This window comes from Dromiciops gliroides, chromosome 3 (assembly GCF_019393635.1).
Source record: "Dromiciops gliroides isolate mDroGli1 chromosome 3, mDroGli1.pri, whole genome shotgun sequence".
In the NCBI taxonomy this organism is placed as follows: domain Eukaryota; kingdom Metazoa; phylum Chordata; class Mammalia; order Microbiotheria; family Microbiotheriidae; genus Dromiciops; species Dromiciops gliroides.
In genome coordinates, this window is record NC_057863.1 from 377,910,104 (window position 1) to 377,931,541 (window position 21,438).

The window sequence follows — 21,438 nt, forward strand, 5'->3', positions numbered from 1 at the left end:
GCCCTGGAGTCAGGAGTACCTGAGTTCAAATCCGACCTCAGACACTTAACACTCACCAGCTGTGTGACCCTGGGCAAGTCACTTAACCCCAAATGCCTCACTTAAAAAAAAAAAAGAAGAGATACTGTCTTTTTCCTTTCTTTGTATCCCCAATGCTTAGCACAGTGCTAGCACATAGTAGCTGCTTGATGATTTAAAAACTAAATGAATTAAAATGAGAAATAGACAGAAATAGATAGTACAATAATGTAGGAACTCAATTTACCCCTATCAGCCCTAGATACATCTAACCAAAACAGAAAGAAGTTAGGCACCTGAATAGAATCTTAGGAAAACTGGACATATGATAGACAGACCTCTTGTGATTACTGAATGGAAACAGAAAGGAGCATATATATTCTCAGCTGTGTATGGCACTTTTACAAAAACATGTCTTGGGGCAGCTAGGTGGTGCAGTGAATAGAGCACCGCCTCTGGAGTCAGGAGGACCTGAGTTCAAATCCAGCCTCAGACACTTGACACTTACTAGCTGTGTGACCCTGGGCAAATCATTTAACCCCAACTGCCTCACCAAAAACAAAACAAAACAAAAAAACCCAAACATGTCTTAAGACATCAAAAGCTCAAATGTAGAAAAGTGGAAATATTCTCATTCTTTACTGATTACAATGCAGTAAAAAAAAAAAAGCTAACTTAAAAAGCTAGAAAAAGAATAATTTTTAAATCCCCAATTAAATACTAAATTAGAAATCCTGAAAATGAAAGGAAAAATGAATAGAATTGAAAGCAAGAAAACTATAGAATTAATCAATAAAACTAAGAACTGGTTTTATGAAAAAAAAAAAAAAAACAAAAAATAGATAAACCATTGGTTAATTTGATTAAAAAAAAAAGAAAAAAGAAAACCAAATTACCAGTATCAAAAATGAAAGGAGTGATTTCACCATCAATGAAATGGAAATTAAAGCAATAATTAGGAACCATTTTGCCTAACTGTATGCCAATAAATTTGACAATCTAAATGAAATGGATAAATATTTACAAAAATATAATTTGCCCAGGTTAACTGAAGAGGAAGAAAAATCCTTAAATAAACCCATATTAGAAAAAGAAATTGAACAAGCCATTAATGAACTCCCTAAGAAAAAATCTCCAGGGCCAGGTGGGTTTACAAGTAAATTCTACCAAATATTTAAAGAATAATTAATTCCATTATATAAATTATTTGGAAAAATAGGTGAAGGAGTCCTACCAAATTCCTTTTATGACACAAATATGGTGTTGATACCAAAACCAAGCAGAGACAAAACAGAAAAAAAAAATTTTTAGACCAATTTCCCTAGTGACTATTGACGCAAAAATCTTAAATAAGATATTAGCAAGGAGATTTCAGTAAGTGATCACCAGGCTAATACATTATAACCAGGTGGGATTTATACCAGGAATGCAGGGCTAGTTCAACATTAGGAAAACCATCAACATGATCAACCATATCAATAAGAAAACTAACCAAAATCACATGATTATCTCAATAGATGCAAAGAAAGCTTTTAACAAAATAAAGTACCCATTCCTAATAAAAACACTAGAGAGCTTAGGAATAGGTGGAGCTTTCCTTAAAATAAAAAAGCAGTTATCTATCTAAAACCATCAGGGAGCATTATATGTAATGGAGATAAGTTAGAGGCCTTCCCAATAAGATCAGGGGTTTAACAGGGATGTCCATTATCACCTCTATTATTTAATATTGTACTAGAAATGTTAGCTTTAGCAATGAGAAGAAAAAGGAATTAAAGCAATTAGAATAAGCAAGAAGAAAACAAAACTATCACTCTTTGCAGATGATGTGATGGTATACTTAGAGAATCCTAGAGAATCAACTAAAAAGTTACTTGAAACAATTAACAACTTTAGCACAGTTGCAGGATATAAAATAAATCCACATAAATCATTAGCATTTCTATACATGACCAACAAAGTCCAGCAGCAAGAGATAGAAAGAGAAATTCCATTTAAAGTAACAGTAGACAATATAAAATACTTGGGAGTCTACTTGCCAAGACAAACGCAGGAACTCTATGAACACAATTACAAAACACTTTTCATACAAATCAAATCAGATCTAAATAACTGGAAAAATACCAATTGTTCATGGACAGGCTGAGCTAACAGAATAAAAATTCTACCTAAATTAATTTACTTATTCAGTGCCATACCAATCAGACTACCTAAAAATGATTTTACAGAGCTAGAAAAAATAACAAAATTCATCTGGAAAAACAAAAAGTCAAGAATATCAAGGGAAATAATGAAAAAAATAAATGCACAGGAAGGTGGGTTAGCTGTACCAAATATGAAGCTCTACTATAAAGCAGCAGTGATCAAACTATTTGGTACTAAGAAATAGAGTTGAATAATAATGGAATAGGTTAGGCACAGGAGACATAGTAGTAAATGACTTTAGTAATATACTGTTTGATAAACCCAAAGACTCCAGCTTCTGGGACAGGAACTCAGTATTTGACAAAACTGCTGTGAAAACTGGAAGATAGTATGGCAGAAACTAGGCATAGACCAACATCTTACACCTTATACTAAAATAAGGTCAAAATGGGTACATGATTTAGACATAAAAGGTGATACCATAGGTAAATTAGGAAAGGAAGGAATAGTTTACCTCTCAGATCTTTGAAAAGGAGAACATTTTATGACCAAACAATAGAGAATATTATGAAATACAAAATGGATGATTACGATTACATTAAATTAAAGTTTTTGTACAAACAGAAGCAATGCATCCAAAATTAGAGGGGAGGCAGAAAGCTGGGAAACAATTTTTACAGCCAGTATTTCTGATAAAAGCCTCCTTTCTAAAATATATAGGAAACTAAATCAAATTTATAAGAATGCAAACCATTCTCCAATTGAGAAATGGTCAAAGGATATGAACAGGCAGTTTTCTGATGAAGAAGTCAAAGCTACCTATTGCCATATGAAAAAATGCTCTAAATCACTATTGATTAGAGAGATGCAAATTAAAACAACTCTGAGGAACCACCTCACACCTATCAGATTGGCTAATATGACAAAAAATGAAAATAGTAAATGTTGGAGCTGTGGAGAAATTGGAACACTAATGCATTGTTGGTGGAGCTGTGAACTGATCCAACCATTCTGGAGAGCAATTTGGAATTATGCCCAAAGGGCTATAAAGCTGTGCATACCCTTTGACCCAACAATACCTCTATTAGGTCTTTTTCCCAAAGAGATCATAACAAAGGGAAAAGGAGCCACATGTACAAAAATATTTATAGCTGCTCTTTTTGTGGTGGCAAGGAATTGGAAATTGAGGGGATGCCTATCAATTGGGGAACAGCTGAACAAATTGTGGTATATGAATGTAATGGAATACTATTGTGCTGTAAGAAACAATGTGCAGGCAGATTTCAGAGAAACCTGGAAGGACTTACATGAACTGATGCTGAGTGAGATGAGCAGAACCAGAAGAACATTGTACACAGTATCAACAAAATTATGTGTTGATCAACTGTGATAGACTTGATTCTTCTCAGCAATACAATGGTCCAAGATAGTTCCAAAGGACTCATGATGGAAAATGCTCTCCAAATCCAGAAAAACAAAAAGAACTATGGAATCTAGATGCAGATTGAACCATACTATTTCTATTGTTTTTGTGGTGGTTGTTTTTCTTTTTTGAGGTTCTTCCTTTTTGCTCTGATTCTTTTCTCATAACATGACTAATGCAGAAATATGTTTAATGTGATTGTACATATATTACCTATATCAGATTACTTGCTGTCTTGGGGAAGAGGGAGGGAGAAAAATTTGAAACTAGAAATCTTATAAAAATAAATGTTGAAAACTATTTCTACATGTAACTGGAAAATAATAAAATACTTTTATGGAAAAAATGCACTAAATAAAAAGCCACTGAAAAAAGTATTAAAAAGCAATTGGAGGGGCGGCTAGGTGGCACAGTGGATAAAGCACCGGCCCTGGATTCAGGAGTGCCTGAGTTCAAATCCGGCCTCAGACACTTGACACTTAACTAGCTGTGTGACCCTGGGCAAGTCACTTAACCCCCGTTGCCCCACGCAAAAAAAAAAAAAAAAAACAATTGGAGGGGCAGCTAGATGGCACAGTGGATAGAGCACCGGCCCTGGAATCAGGAGTACCTGAGTTCAAATCTGGCCGCAGACACTTAACACTTACCAGCTGTGTGACCCTGGGCAAGTCACTTAACCCCAACTGCCTCACTAAAAAAAAAAAAATTAAAAAAAAAAAGCAATTGGAGACTAAATAATTTAATGCTAAAGAATTATTGGCCAAAGAAAAACCAGAGAATATTTCATTAAAGATAATGACAACAATTACAGAACTCTCCAAAATTTTGAGGATGTAGCCAAAGCAGTCCTTAGGGGGGGAATTTCTATCTCCATGTGCTTTTAATAACAAAAAAGAGAGGAAAAACCACATAAATGAATTGAGAATGTAACTAGAAAACTAACAAATTTAAAAAACCCAATAAAAAAATCAAAATACTGAAAGTTTAATTAAAAAACAAAATGTTTAAATATCCACTGAATAAAAATACTTTTTTTAAAGGAAAAAAGTAATAAAATAGACAGTTAATTTGAAGAAAACCAAATTTTACTAGTATCAAAAATGAAAACAAAGAATTCACAACAAATGAAGAGAAAAATAAAAGATTATGGAACTATTCTGTCCAACTATATTTCAACAAAATCAACAACTTTAATGAAATAAATGTGTATTTATAAAAAAGTTTAAACACCCAAATTAATAGAAAAGAAATTGAATTTAAACAACCCAATTTCAGAGGAATAAAATAAACAATAAATGAACTTCCAAAAAAAGAAAAAAAACAAAACCAAAACCACAGATTCAGAAGTGAACATTGAACATATAGAACATTCAAAGCATTTATCCTAATAATACATAAATTGTTTGCAAAAATGGCATAAGAAGGAATCCTACCAAATTCTTTCTATGATACAGATATGGCCTTTATTCATAAACCAGGGAGAATTAATGCTGAAAAAGAACTATAGATTTATAATGGACATTGCAAAATTTTGAATAAAATATTAGCTAAAGAGGTTAAAACAATGTATCAGAAAGATTATACACTATGACCAGGATGGATTTATATTAGGAATTCAGGGTTAATGTAATATTAAGAAAACTATGAACTTAGTGATATGAATAACAAGACAATCAAAAAATGATTAGGGGCAGCTAGGTGGCACAATGGATAGAGCACTGGCCCTGGAATCAGGAGTACCTGAGTTCAAATCCAGCCTTAGACACTTGACACTTACTAGCTGTGTGACCCTGGGCAAGTCACTTAACCCCAATTGCCTCACTAAAAAAAAAAAAGATTAGATCAACTGATGAAGACAAAGCTTTTGACAATACAAAATCCATTTCTACTACAGTCAACAACTTTCAATTTCAGAATCATACTTCTTTCTACTATAGTCTCAGCTATTAGAGCTAGGATTCCTCCAGTTCCAGGTAGCTTTCATGGAAAGATAAAGTAGGGGGAATACAGAGATATCACTAATAAGCCTATACACTGAAAAGATCAAAGGAGGCAAAAGACATATACATACAAAAATAGAGCCGCTTCTTTTTTTTGTGGCAAAGACCTGGAAATTAAGGGGGGTTTTGGAACTCAAAAAGAAAATGGCAAACTATTCCAGTATCCTTGCCAAGAAAACTTCATAGACAGCATGGTCCACGGGGTCATGAAGAGTTGGAATGACTAAATAACAACTATGATTTGTTGTTGTTTTTTTGTTTTTTAGTAAGGCAACTGGGGTTAAGTGACTTGCCCAGGGTCACACAGCTAGTAAGTGTTAAGTGTCTGAGGCCAGATTTGAACTCAGGTACTCCTGAATCCAGGGCCAGTGCTCTATCCACTATGCCACCTAGCTGCCCCCAACAACTATGATTTGGAGAATGGACAAAGTGTGGTACAAGAATGTAATGGAATAGCATTGTGCTATAAGAAATGAATCTACAATTCTAGAGAAACATGGGGAGATTTTTATCAACTGATTCAGTCAAGTGAACATAACCCGGAGGAAGGGGATTCATACTAGAAAACGTGGTAAAAATTAGCAATTTTTAAAGGCTTAAGAACACAGATCAATGCAAAAATCAATCATGATTCCAGATGACTGCTGATGAAGAATGCTGCCCATCTCATGACAGAGGTGATGGAATAATATAGAAAATAAGACATATTTTTAGAGATGGTCAATATGGGAATTTGTTTTGCTTAAAGAATTGTTACAAAGGTTTCCTCATCCCACCCCAATAAGAGTACAGACGTTGAAGGAGAAGAAAACAAAAGCTTGATAATTGACAATTTTTCAATTAAAAAAAGAGGGAAGAGTAAGAAACCACAAGCTTTAGATATGTGTCACTGTAGGGTATAGCAGCTAGGGATCAGGTACTTGGGTGACTGAGAAAGTGGAAGGTAAGAGGGAGGCTTTCACAAGCTGTGGTGAAAGGGAGGAGAAATAAAGCTATATTAATATTAGTCAATTTTGACAATAGGCCAGGATCAGCTCTAGTCACTAGTGAGTGTGAAAGTAGATAGCTCCAATAGGAGTTGGGTCAACTTTGTCAGGGAAAGAGGAAGGGAAAGGAAATAGACAGGAACAGGGAAAGGAGTTTTTTTGTTTAAACCAGTCAGACAGGTGAAATTCCTAGGTAGGTTAGTTGTTCTTTTGTATGAAATGTTTTAAGTTACAGACTGCTTGTATTACCAATACTATAATTTCATTTATGTTATGGGTGAAACAGATTTTTGTGGCCTAGCCTAAATATAATTTTTAACATTGGAAAAATTTTCTCATATTCCAAAAAACTCTCTCACATATGGAATCAGATAATTTGAAAGTTGGAAGGGATTACAGTGGCCATCTAGTAGAATAAAAGCATTAATAAGTTAGAGACTGACCTAAATAGAAAATTAGTATAATTTTCTTATTCCTAAACTAAACAAAATGTGGAAAATGAAAGCCAAAAATGGAAAATAAAAGTCATAAGGAAATAAAGCATTACCTACCAATATTTTTTTTTTAAGTGAGGCAATGGGGGTTAAGTGACTTGCCCAGGGTCACACAGCTAGTAAGTGTTAAGTGTCTGAGGCCAGATTTGAACTCAGGTACTCCTGAATCCAGGGCCAATGCTTTAACCACTGCGCCATCTAGCTGCCCCATACCAATATTTTTTAATGAAATCAAAATGCAAAAATGCTTCATCATAAAATGCTCATTTTAAAATGCACCTTACCAAGCAGGATTTGTCACTTTTTAGAGCATGTTTTGGAAAAAGAAAATAACCTTGATTAGCTCTCTCACTTTTCAAAAATTTAAGTGTCTATTATATATAGTTGGCCTGCCTTTGAAGAACACCTTGAGAAATTATCAAGAACCTATATGAATGAAAAGGGAGGTAGACTAGTCATGTAAGGAGAACGAGATAGCCTAAGTAGTATACTGAGAAATGAAAATAATCAGAGGAAAGCCACCAGCATATTACTTCAATGAACTCTGATAGATTTATGGAAAAGCAAGAATTCATTCATTTTTTATTTCAAAAAGCATTGATTAAGCACCTACAGTATGTGGGGTACTGTGCTACTAGGAAAACAAACACAAAAAAATAAAGCTGCCAAAAATCAACCGGCAATTACAATCTTCATAGGTGAAAGACACTGAAATCACAAATGCTGATTCATCATCATGATAGAATCCATTAATTTTTAAGTGATTAATCAGACACTTAAACATTAGGCCAAAAAAAAAAAAAAGCCCCAAAGTAAGGTAGTTCCTGAAGGTTAAATTGTGTCCTGTAGTAATTTAATTTACTCCTCTACAGGCATTAATTATTTTGGGCACCAGAGCAACAGCTGTCAAACTTAAATTATACTTTAGATCAGTACGATATCTAATCTCTACCACCAACTGTTTAGTCCTCCACAGTGGTTCTCAGAAGTCCTGACCTCAAATCCTAACTTGGTCAATTACTACCTTGTAGCTTTAGACATTACTTCATCTCTGTGACAATTTCCTCATAGGTAAAATGAGGGGGTTGAGCTGGATCATCTTAAGGTACATGGCCCCAAAACATGGAAGAGGAGCTGAGAGAGGAACAAGAAGAGGGAAGGTGAAAAAGGTCTCAGACCTGAAAAGTACCATACAGAAGAAAATCTATTTAAACAGCTAAAATATCTACAGAAACACTAAGCAGTTTTATTTTGTAAAAGTTCATTAATATTTATATACCAATTTTTTTGAAAAGAAGTATTTTAAATACAATGTTAAAGGAAATACTTAAGATTACAAAGGCAGTTTCTCTAAATTATGTTTTGCTATATAAGAATTTTATAACTGTTTATAATATGTAACATTTACGGCTATCAAACTTTAAATAATAATGTTAGTAGCTAATAAAGCACTATGTGCCAAGTACTGGGCTATTAAGTGCTTTAAAACTATTATCTCATTTGATCCTCAAAGCAATATGCTATTATCGTCTCCACTTTCCAGATGAGGAAACTGAGGCAAAGAGGTGTTATAAATGATTTGCCTGGGGTCACACATCTAATAAGTGAAGTGAAATTTAATCTTAGGTCTTCCTGACTCCAGGCCCACAGTGCTGCCTATGTGCCACAAATCCATTACAAATAGACGCGCTCAAGTTTTTCTCTGAAATTAACTTGCTAAAGCTTTAGTTGCTATGTAAAAGGAAGAGTAAAACAAATAAAAATGATGACAAAATCAGTTTACTCAATTTGCACAAAAGAAGTATTCTTTAAAAAGCTCTGTTTAACTTAATCCTGCTGTCCCTTTGATTTTCATTATCTCTGCTTCTGATAGATCTTCAGGTTTTTCTAGCCTCCAATTCTCTACTTAATGATACACTATCCACATCAAATGGACCATAAACCAACATCAAATACCCTTGTAGATTATAGTTACAGGAATAAAAATTTATTTTGTAATGCAATTAATCATTATGCTCCTGATTTTTCTATTATATCACTTACTTGGGGTTTTCTCAAAACAAGGTAAACCTGTAATTCAAATTTATTTTTAATTTGTCATTGATTTCTACGAGATTCTAAATTCTACGGTAAAAATGACACAATGCACTTAATGGGCATGAAAAATATGAACTCATGTTAATACTTTTTAATTCATCTTATCATTATAATGATAATTATTTTCTTCCTTTAAGGTTTTTCAGTTGGATTTAAAAGGCAGAAACATTGACTCAACCATAGCTGATTCTTTTACATGCTTCAAATTTAACAGCACATAATTACTTTCAACTTAAAGAAATGTGTATGTATACATGTGTATATTACATATACATGTATAAAATCATGTAGCTATCAGGTTGAATCTCTAATGGTTCATTTCAATTTACCCAGAGCCATATGTACATCATTCTGGATGAATGAGATTATCCTTTTTGAGAGGAAAATCCCAAAGTTTCCCTTAGAGAATTTTACTAGCACTTAAACTTAATCTTTGAATAATCTTTTTTCTTTTCTGAATAATCTTTTATCTAGCCTTTCTAACCTATCTTTAAATTCATTCTCAATGGGGACAAGACAAGCTCTAGAACCTGACTTACTAGTAGCCTTTCTCCATTAGGCCTTCCTTTTCAAGCCATTAATGAACTTAATGACTCCTTTCTGAAACTTGAGTTTTACATTACCCTCTCAATTTATGAAGCCCAGACCAAGTCTCAGTAGTATAAGCAACTAAATTGGTATTCTTAAACTTTTTTTGTGTCATGGACCCTTTCTCACAATTGTTTAATAAAAAAATTTCCTAATTGAAGGAAAGGCTAAATTTCAGCTAGAAGTCAATGAAAACAGAATGACCCTCCCCCCCCACCCCCCCCCCCCACCCCTTAAAGTTCCAGAAGCTATGAAATCTATCCACAGACTCCTACAGATCCTAGGTCAAGAATCTTTGGTCTAGGGGGCAGCTATGTGGCACAGTGGATAAAGCACCGGCCCTGTATTCAGGAGGACCTGAGTTCAAATCCAGCCTCAGACACTTGACACTTACTAGCTGTGTGACCCTGGGCAAGTCACTTAACCCTCATTTCTCCCGCAAAAAAGCCCCCCCCAAAACTAAAAAATTTTGGTCTAAATATAAATAGTATTGAGCATAATTAAAGAGCCTTACAAATGTCCTGCTTGTTTTTCTCTGCTTTTGCTTATTAGTGAAGAATAAGTCTATTTTTCACACCTTGGTCATATGTAATTTAACCTCTTTTGCTGGCACACACTTAAAACTTTCTGCATATGTTTAAATAGTTAAAATGTAGTATTAGATTTATGTTTCAGAGTTTTAAGGAAAATTTTCAATTTATCCCAGAATTTGAAGACACTCATTATGGCACACCACTTTACTCTATCCAAATCTTGCTTCCAAATGGTCAAGTCTTAAAATTATTTAAAACTCTTAAGTATTTTTTGTTCCAGTTCATGTGGAAACAGAGAAATTACAGCATTTAAAGCTTTCAAAGAGTTTTACAACATCATAAAGCAATAGTCCTGATATGAGGTACTGAAATAACTTCATAAACAAAACATGTATGTTAATTTCTTACATTTAAGCTATTTGCCCAAAAAGTTAAGCATATAAAGTACTCCAATCTACTTACAGAAGGAAATCTATCTGAAGTTCAAATAGCTAAAATCTCCATGGAGATACCAAGCAATTTTCTTTTTAAAAAGTTTAAATCGTCTTTATGTTATTATAATTTTTCATAAGAACAAATATATATTAAACACTATACTAAAAAGGTAGTACTTACGGTCAGAGAGGCCATCTTCTTTAAATTCTACTAGATAAGCATTTTATAATATACTTTTTTCACTACAGAACTCAGTTTTTAATTCTCATTCTCAAATATACACATAAGAGAGGAAAGACAAGTACTATTCTCTACACTATAAAAGTCAGAAAAAACCGAAGTGGACAAAAGTGTCACCTCCAAACTCGTGGCGGTGGTAGTGGTGGTAGTGGTGGTAGTGGTGGTGGAGGTGGCAGCTAGAATGTATACAGAGCTTTAAGGTTTGCAAGGCATTTAACATATTGTATTTCATTTGATTCTCACAACTCTGTGACTTATGTGCCACTATTCTCCCAATTTTATAAAAGAAGAAATTTAGTTAACTTGCCCAGGATTAAAGATCTAAATAGAATCAAAACAGTCAATGAGTAAATAGTCAAGCAAACAGCTCAGTTCTAAAACTGCCAAGTGCCTTTATTTAATTAAATTAATGAAAGCACTCTGAAGAATGTATTCCTAATATCCAGTAAAGAAGAATGGAAAAGCTTTACTATTTTTCTCTACATTGAGAGTTAAAGAAGAAAAAAAATCACCCACAAACTCTTGCATTCTGTAGAAAACTTTATTTTTAAAATATTTCACAAGCACTTAACATGTATTTTTTGGCTAGAGATTTAAATATTCCTGTAATCAATTTCCATTAGATAATGTTTAGAAACCACATAGAACTTTAAACAGCTTAAACTTTAACGATACAAAGGATTATTTTGGCAAATGACAATTGAGAAAGGTTTTTTTTTAATACAGCAAATAGCAAATCTGACCTTTTCAAGTGGCTTTCCCAAAGAGTTTCCAATTAGTTTCCAGTCATTCAAGACTTCTTCAACTTTTGAAATAAACCTAGGAGGGGAAAAAAAATACTTTCCAAACATGTCAACCCAGAATACTTTATTCTGCTTTTAAAAGAGAAAGAATTCTTAAATTAAGACACCATTTAGTTACCTGAAAAAAGAGGCTAATCTTGTTATCCCGACTAAAGGATGAGGAAAATGGGGCATAAAGATGTCAAACAAATTCCTTAAATCATTCATTCTTAGGCCCTTGGTTTCTAGTACATTGCTTAGCCTACCTAGGGTACACCTTTCTCATAGAAATAAAAATAAAAGGATAATCCATTTATCTTTTCAGGAACCAATAATCAATTTACTGAGATCACCCTTATTAGTCTCTCTCAGCTTCATAATTAACCTTAGTGTTATTTTGTGTTTGTATATGTGTGTGTAGTCAGTTGCCACATCTTCTGTTTCTACTGCCACATTTTCTTGCATCTATTTTCCTCTCACTATTCACACAGACACTAGGACCTCATCACTTCTAGCCTGGATTAATGCAACAGACTAATTAGTTTTCTTTCCTCAAGTCTTCCCCTACTCCAGTATGTACTCCACAAGTCATTCTATTTCATTCCCCTACCCAAGCTCCAAAGATTCCTAATTTCCTCTGGGATGAAATATAAACTCCAGTTGGGCTTCTAAAAACCTTTTATCAATCTGGCTATCTCTTCCCATTCTACAGTCTAGCCAAACAGGCCCTCTCAGTTCCTTACAAAGCTAATTTCAATTTAAATTGTATGACTAGGATTTAAACACTTAACTAATCTCAATTATCTATAGAATAAGCAGATCTCCAAGCACAATATCAGCAATAACAACAGACAGAGCTCACAATACCCAAAGATGGTAGTAAATAAATATACTTTATAGAACTGGAGCCAAATGATAATTATGAAGAATAAGATTAGGGGAAAAGTAAGTGCTTTCATAGATGAAGAGCTGCAAAAAGTTAAATCTAAAAGCTGATGCTTAGAAAAAATGTTTTTTAAATTGAACGTGTATGATGTAATATAATGCAATACTACAATGATTCAGAATCTATTGTTGAGAAGAACACAGGAGAATTGAACAAAATTATAATTTAAGACATCCAGTGTCCTACTTCAGTGAACTCTGCATGTGTGTGTACACACATACATATGATTGCATTTCTGCTGTCAAGCAACACTGAATGACAAATTCTAGGTTACAGTTTGTCACCTGAATGTGGTTAACTCCTTGTGAAAAAATTATTAGTTATGATTAAAAGATTTAATAAAGACTATCATGCTTGAAAATAAAAATAATGAAAAGTAAATCAGAATTAATAGAATGGAAATCAATATAGTAATAGTAAAAATTAGCAGTTTTTAATCTAGTAGTTTTTAAGTTTCTGAAAAATGTAAACGATAAATTTCAAAAAATAAGGGTTATTTGAAAAAATGAGAAATGATTTCCTCAGAAGTTCTTTCACAGAAAGAAGGTATGTGCCTCTATTTAACCTTTAAAAAAATACACATTGGACAATCAATCAAGCATTAAGTGTCTACAGGGTTTGAAGCACTATGCTAAATTCTAGGGTATAGGACAAAAAGCTAAGCAACATAGAAATTTTAAAAGGAAAATCACTCAAAATTTAATCTCTAAGGACTGAAAAATTACTTTCCTTCTTAATGTGCATGTATTTCCTAAATATTTTACAACTTCAATTTTATGCTGTTTCACCATAAAAACCAAAAGCAAATTTCCCACTATAAGCTCATAATTTAATGTCCATACTTTTAAGACAGGGTTAGTTTTTTCTATGAGTCCCCAAATTGTCTAACAACCACCAAAGGCCAATTGATGGTATATTTGCGTGAGGGAAATATTTCCACTGTTTTTAAATGACAAGTGATTTCCATTTCTAAATTTTTATCTCCAGATCAGGACAAATCAGCATAGATATTCCATAAATTTTTAAAAACTCAACTTAAAATCTTTCCTTCCTCTAGTCCTTCACCAAAAGTTTACTTTCTTGCTTATAACATTTTTCCAACAGTGGAACCACCATTCAAGTCATGAAACCTTGGGCTTCATCTTTGAGTCCTTATACTTTTTTTTTTTTTTAGTGAGGCAATTGAGGTTAAGTGACTTGCCCAGGGTCACACAGCTAGTAAGTGTTAAGTGTCTGAGGCCAGATTTGAACTCAGGTACTCCTGACTCCAGGGCCAGTGCTCTATCCACCTAGCTGCCCCGAGTCCTTATACTTTTAGTTCCTATGTCTAATCTCTAAACAAACCTCAACTTAATTCACAAACATTTAAAGTACCTGCTTTGTGTCAAACACTGTTCCAGGCACTGGGGAATATAAAGATAAAAATTAAAGTCCCAACACTCAAGAAATTAATATTCTTTTGGAGGGAAATACATTTCACACTAGTCATTTATCCTTCCACCAGCCTGATATAACCTGATTATGACAACCTCTTGCAAATGGTGCCCCTGCGTCTCGAGTTCCTTTATTCCTCCAATGTAACCTTCATAACACTGCAAAATCATCTTCTGGTAACACCTTTTTCATGATATCACTGAACAGATCAACTTGTAAAGACTCCTCATTGCCTATATTCTTTAGATGGTTTTAAAAACCCTTCTATAATCTGGTTCTACCCTATCCAACTTTATCACTTCTCTTCAATACAGATAACTTCTGTTACAATAAAACAAGTGTCTCTATTATGCCAACTCCCCAAATTTCACCTCCTCTGCCTATCCAAGTCTCATCTTCTTAAGTTTTTTCTAATCACTGCAGTACATAATCATTGTTTTTGCACTTCTACTGAGTACTCCATAGCATAAACCTACTGCAGTTTCTCCTTCCTTAAATGTCTACATCATGATGTATAAGTGACAGTGGATTTTTTTTTTCCAAAGTGCAAAAATGCCCCAGCAGATTCTACCCAAACTGGTAAAGCAAGAACTGGCAGGGTAGGAGACTGGGGACAGCAATAATGACATTAAGTTTTTCTGTTATCTAAGTAATTAGCCTGAATAAATTCAGAAACTTATCCTCAGGTTGTTCAAAAGGTAATGACTTTTTCAGACTTTTTTAGCCACAACAATTTTTAAATACCATCTGTTAAATCATAGATGGGTTATGTCCTACATTAGTAAAATGGGAAATGTTTTTATTTTACTCTTATTTTTCCAAATACATCATAAACTCTCGATTCCATAGACCATGTTTTGGCATCTTTTACTCCCCACCACATTATTTAGTGTGGGTTGGGTGTACTACAAGAATTCAATAAATAAGTGATCTTTCTTACTTCAATTTGGAGGCATCCTATACAACCATTCTAGCAAGTATCTTTTGCATTTGATTCTTTTCTCTGTACTTTTCACCCTCTTTCCTAACAATTCATGAAAGGTTGCATCAGAATAAAAACTGAAAGCATGACAGGCCAAAAAAAACCTTTTTATACATAACAGGGAAAAGAGAAATTCCCTAACTTGAACCAAAGCTATTCACAAAACCAACTTTCCAAATGTTTCAATAACAGGAGTTAGGTCCCCACAAATGTTTATTGGGGTTTGACATTAGTAAAAGCAAAAGGAGCAGCAGCAACAGAACAGACAAAGGGTACTTTATCCATAGCTGCATGACAACTTGAAATCAAAGGAAAGCATTCAGCAAGCAAGACTGCAGGATTTTTTAAAGGTCATTCTGAATCCCCTGAAAGGGAAGAGAAAAAAAAAAAATCCAACAGTCATCTGAAGGAAGTCCACCTGGTCCTGTAAAGGGCACACCAAAAGGAAACAATAATAATTATTTAAGCTTTACGAAATACTTTCTTCACAAAAATTCTGTGAGGCAGGTAGTATGAGAATTAATAGCCCCATTTTATAGATGAGGAAACTGAGGTGCAGTAACCGGCTCAGGTCACTTGAACTAAGAGTCCAGCATTGAGTTTTGAATGAAAAAGAAAATAGCCACAGGGCAATTTATGAAGCTGCAGTTTCAGGAGTTAAAACGAGGAAAGCAAAGGAATAATTGAGAAGCTGGAGGTAAGCAAGAGGGATCATCACAAGGGGAAGGTAGATTTAGGGCTCCAAGGAATCTTAAAAGGCATCTAGTTAACACCTCAATTTAGCAGATAAAACAACAGAGGAGTTAAGGGACTTGCCCCAGGTCATGCAAGTAACGAATAGCAGCCAAGGATTCCAAACAGGAACTTCCTTCAAACTCCAAGTCCACTTCCCCGAAATCAAGAAGGGAAAGTGGAGGCTGGAAGAGACGGGGGCAGAGTTAGAGGGGGTAGGCAGGAGGAAGGAAGAGTAGCCTGGGATGGGGAGGGGTACGGAGGAGGGTCAGGAGGGGAGGAGGGCTGGGAAGGAGGGGAGGGGGTAGCCAAAGGAGGGAAATAGCCGGGGGGGGGGGGGGTAGAGAGAGGAGTGGCAAGGCGGGGAGGGGAAAAGACCAGAGAAGAGGAAGGCCAGAAAGGGGGAAGGGGGGGGGTGGGGAATGACCAGGAAGAAGACTAGAGAAGGGATAGGGAGAGGACGGCCGGGGGGTGGGAGGTGGAGGAAGGGGATGGCCTGGGGGGGGGGCAGGCAGCGCGGACTAGGCTAGATAGGAGCAAGCAGGACCCCGAAAGGGCCGGGGGTACGACAGACGCGAGGCCCGGTCCCGCGGTGAGGCGGCAGTGGGGCTGGGGTCTCCCTTAGCCGCCCGAGGGATTGGGGGCCCTGGGGCGGCGCGGGGGGTTGGGGGAGCACCGCTGGAGGAAGCCGCGGGGTCGGGCCAGGAACCACTCACCTTTCCCACTCGGAGGCGGTGGTGAAGTCCGTGATTTCAAACACCTCAGACTCGGGCTACGGAAAGAAAAAGACAGAGAAAGGTTGAGCTCTGAGAAGCTGACACAGCTCGGGGAGCTCGGGGAAGGAGAGAAGACCGAGACAAGGGTGCTAGAGGCCTCACCTCACTGTCGGCCGCCATCTTGGGGAAGCTGTCCGGCGCCGGGCGGGGGAGGGGAAGGGGAGGGAGTGGGCGCAAAGGCTGCTGGGAAGGGGCGGGGCGAGTGGGCAGGAGGCGAGGACGGATCGGGAAGAGAACAGGGCCAACCTTTTTTTTTCTGCTAATTAACAGTTTGGAAAAGAGCTGCGTTGTGGCCAGATGGATGAGCTTGCTATGAAAACTACTACTCAGGGCTGGAGGCCCGGAGAGGCTTAATTAGAGCTTTCTCTGGCTGCCCCCAGTCACTTGTTTTTGAAGGGATTGGAGATCTCAGGGCCTCTCAGACCTGTGCCTATAATTTCCTGATCCTGGATGGAGGAAAGAAACTTCAGCTGGAGATTTGCTGGGGAGGGGAGTGTGGAAGAAAAGATAAGGGAGGAAACCTGATAAGGCCGTGATAAAAAAGAAATAGTTGTGTTCATTTATATATGTGCCCGACATATAGCAAGTACTTCATAAATGCTTTTTAGTGCTTGTTTAATGAATTAATTAAAGGACTCTTTTAAGTTTTGGAAGTGGAAGGAATCATCCGGTCCAACCCGTCCCTGTGGCATGAGGAAACTGAAGGGAAATGCTCCTGACAGCCTGTGTGACGTGGGCATGTCGCTCATTTGTCTTCAGTTTCTTCATACTGTAAAATGAGGGGGTTGAACAGGTAGCATTTATTACCTTTGAAGTACTATTTTATTGACAAGAATTTGCTATTACCGCAAGCTTAAAATTGTGTCAGGGTTTCTGGGACATACAAATAATAAAACCTGGTGCCTGTACGCAGCTGATTTGCTAGTAAATGTTTAAAAAACAACTTTCCAAAACCCCAGGACACACTTTTAAGTTGAATCTGCATGATTAACATTTTCTCCATCACTTTCTTAAATCCAGACAATAAAATAAACTCTGATTTGTAGTGTTTGATGATTTCCAGATATAAATAAATGCTTACCCTGAAAACAATTGACTCTATATACACCTGTTCTACACCCAAGACACTTCTAACTTTGCTTTGGAAATGCCTATTTGTATTGGAAACTGCTAGAAGCTGTACAGAGAAAATTGGTCTACAATTATTCCACCTAGAAACAATGAGTCAATTCAGTTAAAAAAAAATGGTCAAACCAGTTACTTGGTGTCATTTGGACTAAACAGGGAACTAGTTCACTGAACTTTTCACTTTTTTTTAATAGTTTTGTGTTATGATATCATAGAATTGAAGAAATAGTTTAAATACCTACTATGTGCCAGGTACTGTGCTAGGCTTTCGAGATTCAAATACAAAGAATTAAACAACCACTCCTCTCAAATAGCTCACTTGATGGCCTGTTACATCGGGCTCTCTCTCTCTCTCTCCACCCCTCCTAGTTCATTGTTGGTATGTGAAACATGTATCCTCTTTCCCCACTCTTAGGTTCAGGCAGGCCACATCTACCTTTTAAATTTCTAGAGTACTCTGAAGGATTATGGGTGTTTCTCTGTTACTGGTTCAAATTCCCACTGGCTGTGTTCCCTCCCCCCAACCCCCACTTTAGGGTGCCAATGACAAGCATCATGGTTCCATTTAACCCACTTCACATTGGATTCACTTTTACAATTGGATATTTACTTCACAGTTAATAGTAACAAATGTACAAACATTTCTCCTAATACTGGGGGCATAATCCCCATTTTGGTGGTTGAGAAGGAAGTTTAAACTCAATTTAAAGAGCATTGGTCAAACCAGATTTGAATCCAAAGCCAGCATCTCTCCTGGCTTCTACTGTGCTAAAGTTATGGACCTTTGCTCCTTAGGGTGTTGCTGCTAGGCTAGCTACTACACCTAAAATGGATTCCTGTATCCCTTTGGTCCAAGCTCTAGGCTCAGATCAGAGACTCTATTTCCTGTGCCTAGAAAGAAAACAAGTGACCAAAAGGCCAAATCCTGGGTCCATCTGGGGAGGAGCTATATGGAGGAGCCTTGGGAAAGGTGAGAAGGCTGCACAGATTTTCCCCTTTCATTATTGTTCTTTCACAGGCAACCATTAGTGAAGAAATCACCTTACTTCCTCAGACACAAATCCACCCCAAACCCTGCTGCTCCTGACTCAGGCCCCTTTGAAGATGCCAGCAATTCTGACTACAGCCGTTGGAAAAGGCTCCTACAAACATATGGCATGCCAACCAGAAACAGTTGCAGAATGTCTATTCATGCTCGTCTTCATGATTCTCTGAGGCAGTTTCCTAACATTTTCCATGTGGACAGCATTGTCTCAGCAAACTGATTCGGTCTAGATTTCCATTATACACATCTAGAATCTGTCCTATACAACAGAGTCACTTGTTTATATGAAAGAGGGCTAGGATTGTTGTTGGGTTTTTTGTTTTGTTTTGTTTTGAGGGGGGAAATGTGTGGTTTTAGTTGGTCTGATTGATTTTCCATCTCTCATGTGTGATATTTAAAATCTAAATTGTGGTCACCTTAAATTAGAAGCTTTAGCACTAGTCCTTGGGCATTAAACATTTTTTAAAGCATACAGATATTCCTATGGAGTTCAGAAAGTTAAGAAAAAAGCCTATTTAGCCTGGTCTGGTTCTTCCTCAAGTCCTCTGCCACAAGCCTGCTTTAATCACAAACTCTTTCCAGCAAACTGATTGTGGAAGCTTTTTATAGGTCTGGAACAGAGGTGGTCCTTACACACTGCTTCAAGCTGATTGGTTGGCATCATCCAAATCCATTGGTTCTGAAGGTGTTCTCAAGGTGTGATTACAATCCAGTTAACTTGAAGTAGGCTAATCAGCAGTTAATCACTCTCACTTGATTCAATCAGTATAGATTAATCTCCAGGTGGGTCTTTGAGTATCTGCTAAATCCCATTATTTCATCACATTCCCCCCTTTGTTTCTTCTAGGAACAGGTGTTCCTTGTTGAAACAGTAAAAAATAGCTTTGCCAGTCATCAAATCAAACAATGAAAGTTCTTAAAAACGTGAATTGAGAAGACAAGAATTTTTTTAAATCTTCATTTCATCACCTTTTGTATCATCTGCCTAATTATCCTCATGCCATTATGAGAAATTTTAAAATCTAATATAATTGGTAACAGATGTCAAGGCCAAATCCAACACTGTATTTATCATGACATCTGAGATAATTATGGGGATTACCATTGAGCAATATATATAGCACATGCAGTATGCTAGGCTTAAAATAGGTGGATGGGATATACGTCCATGCCACTGAACATATTGGAGGAAACTGATTCAGGCTTAATGAGATGCATGGGATTGAGATGTCCATGGCATCAGGCATATTGTAGGGGAATAGAAGCCAGATGTAGAATGAGATGGGTGGGATGAAAACTTCCAGCCATCTGTGCAGTACCTGGACTTCATAAGTGTCTCCCCTTCTGTGAGAGTTCAATGCCTGCTCTTGTATGTATTCCTCTCATGGGTAAAGGAAATTAATGTCTTAAATGGTAAATTCCCATAATCCAAGTCTCATATGGATTTTAAAATTTGAGGATAATAATGATAGCAAAAAATGTGAAATGATCACAAAAACTGTGAATTTGCTTTGAGTCAGAATATAAGTTACAATGTACAATGATTCCAAATAATTTTTTTTGCAAAAATAGTATTTCTAGAATTAATTTACACTTGTCATAGTAATCAATTTACCAAGGAAATACTTTATATAATTTGATCAAATAATCAGTTGGAAAAACAAAACACAATATTAAAAGAATGAAAATCTCTATGAAAACAAACTCATACTATTAATTTTAAAATGTAGATACAATGGCATAAAAAGGAAACATTTATGTAACATATGAACTGATATTATTTCTCTGAGTGAATTTAGAGCATTTTTTATTTCGATATCTAAAATCGCCACATCTCATATTAATATCTTGCTGTCTATTTCTGCATTTTGGCAAAACATGAGATTTATGAATTATGGAAACTTATCATCTCAGAGACTAACTGCTCATACAATGAGTTTGATATAGGCCCTGTAGAGAATATATGTACAACAGCAGAAGAGACAGGTACATGTAAGTCCATGGTTTGCTTATGATGGTGACTATGTAGAGCACAATTACTAGGCACAGTCCGGTTTCATCCTCTCTCCCTCCTAATATAACCTAACTTAACTGAACTTATTTTTCTTTTTGTCTCACTTAGTTGAACTCACCTGTGGCCTAGCATAATCACTGGCCATCTCGGAACCATAAGATATGGTATGATAATCTTTCCATAACATTTTCAGGTGTCATGAACACATACTAAATTTGGCTTTGATCCAGACACATGGTGGTAAAAAGTGTTATTGATTGCATAACTACCTCAACCCTCTATTAGAAGTCTAAGGATATAAAGGAGGGAATGTAATGGAATTTATTAATTTGATCATTGACAATGCTATGCTAAGGTTGAGTAAAAATGAAGCAATTCAAACAGTTAAAGAAGAGAATCCAGCTTTCCAGACCAGAGTCCAGAATCCAGTTTTCCAGACCAGAATCCAGTTTCCTCCTGATGACATCTTACCACTTCAAGGAGACAAGAGAACTCAGAGACTTTATATGAACAGTTTTGTTTTGTTAGTTTTTACTATCTCCTTTCTGTTATTATATGCCATCTGTAACATGTACTCTCTGCAGAGGCCCTCCCTTTGCAAGACCAATGTCAAAGTGTCAGTTCATGAGGACAAAAAACC

The 21,438-nt window shown here is 36.1% G+C and overlaps 1 protein-coding gene across 2 annotated transcripts in view; it reads right to left on the reverse strand.

The window, feature by feature from the left end:
• RAB3GAP1 (RAB3 GTPase activating protein catalytic subunit 1) overlaps positions 1–16,766 on the reverse strand; it is a 95,762-nt gene extending 78,996 nt beyond the window's left edge. Inside the window, exons 1-3 of one of the 2 annotated variants that reach the window (XM_043992025.1) lie at positions 16,714–16,766; positions 16,552–16,607; positions 11,703–11,778 (exon numbers count right to left, since the gene is read on the reverse strand). In XM_043992025.1, the coding sequence (XP_043847960.1) occupies positions 11,703–11,778; positions 16,552–16,607; positions 16,714–16,731 (150 nt within the window). In that variant the 5' untranslated portion in view covers positions 16,732–16,766. The remainder of the gene's footprint in view (positions 1–11,702; positions 11,779–16,551; positions 16,608–16,713) is intronic. The other variant, XM_043992026.1, reaches the window with a different exon arrangement.
• Positions 16,767–21,438: the final 4,672 nt, after the last annotated feature.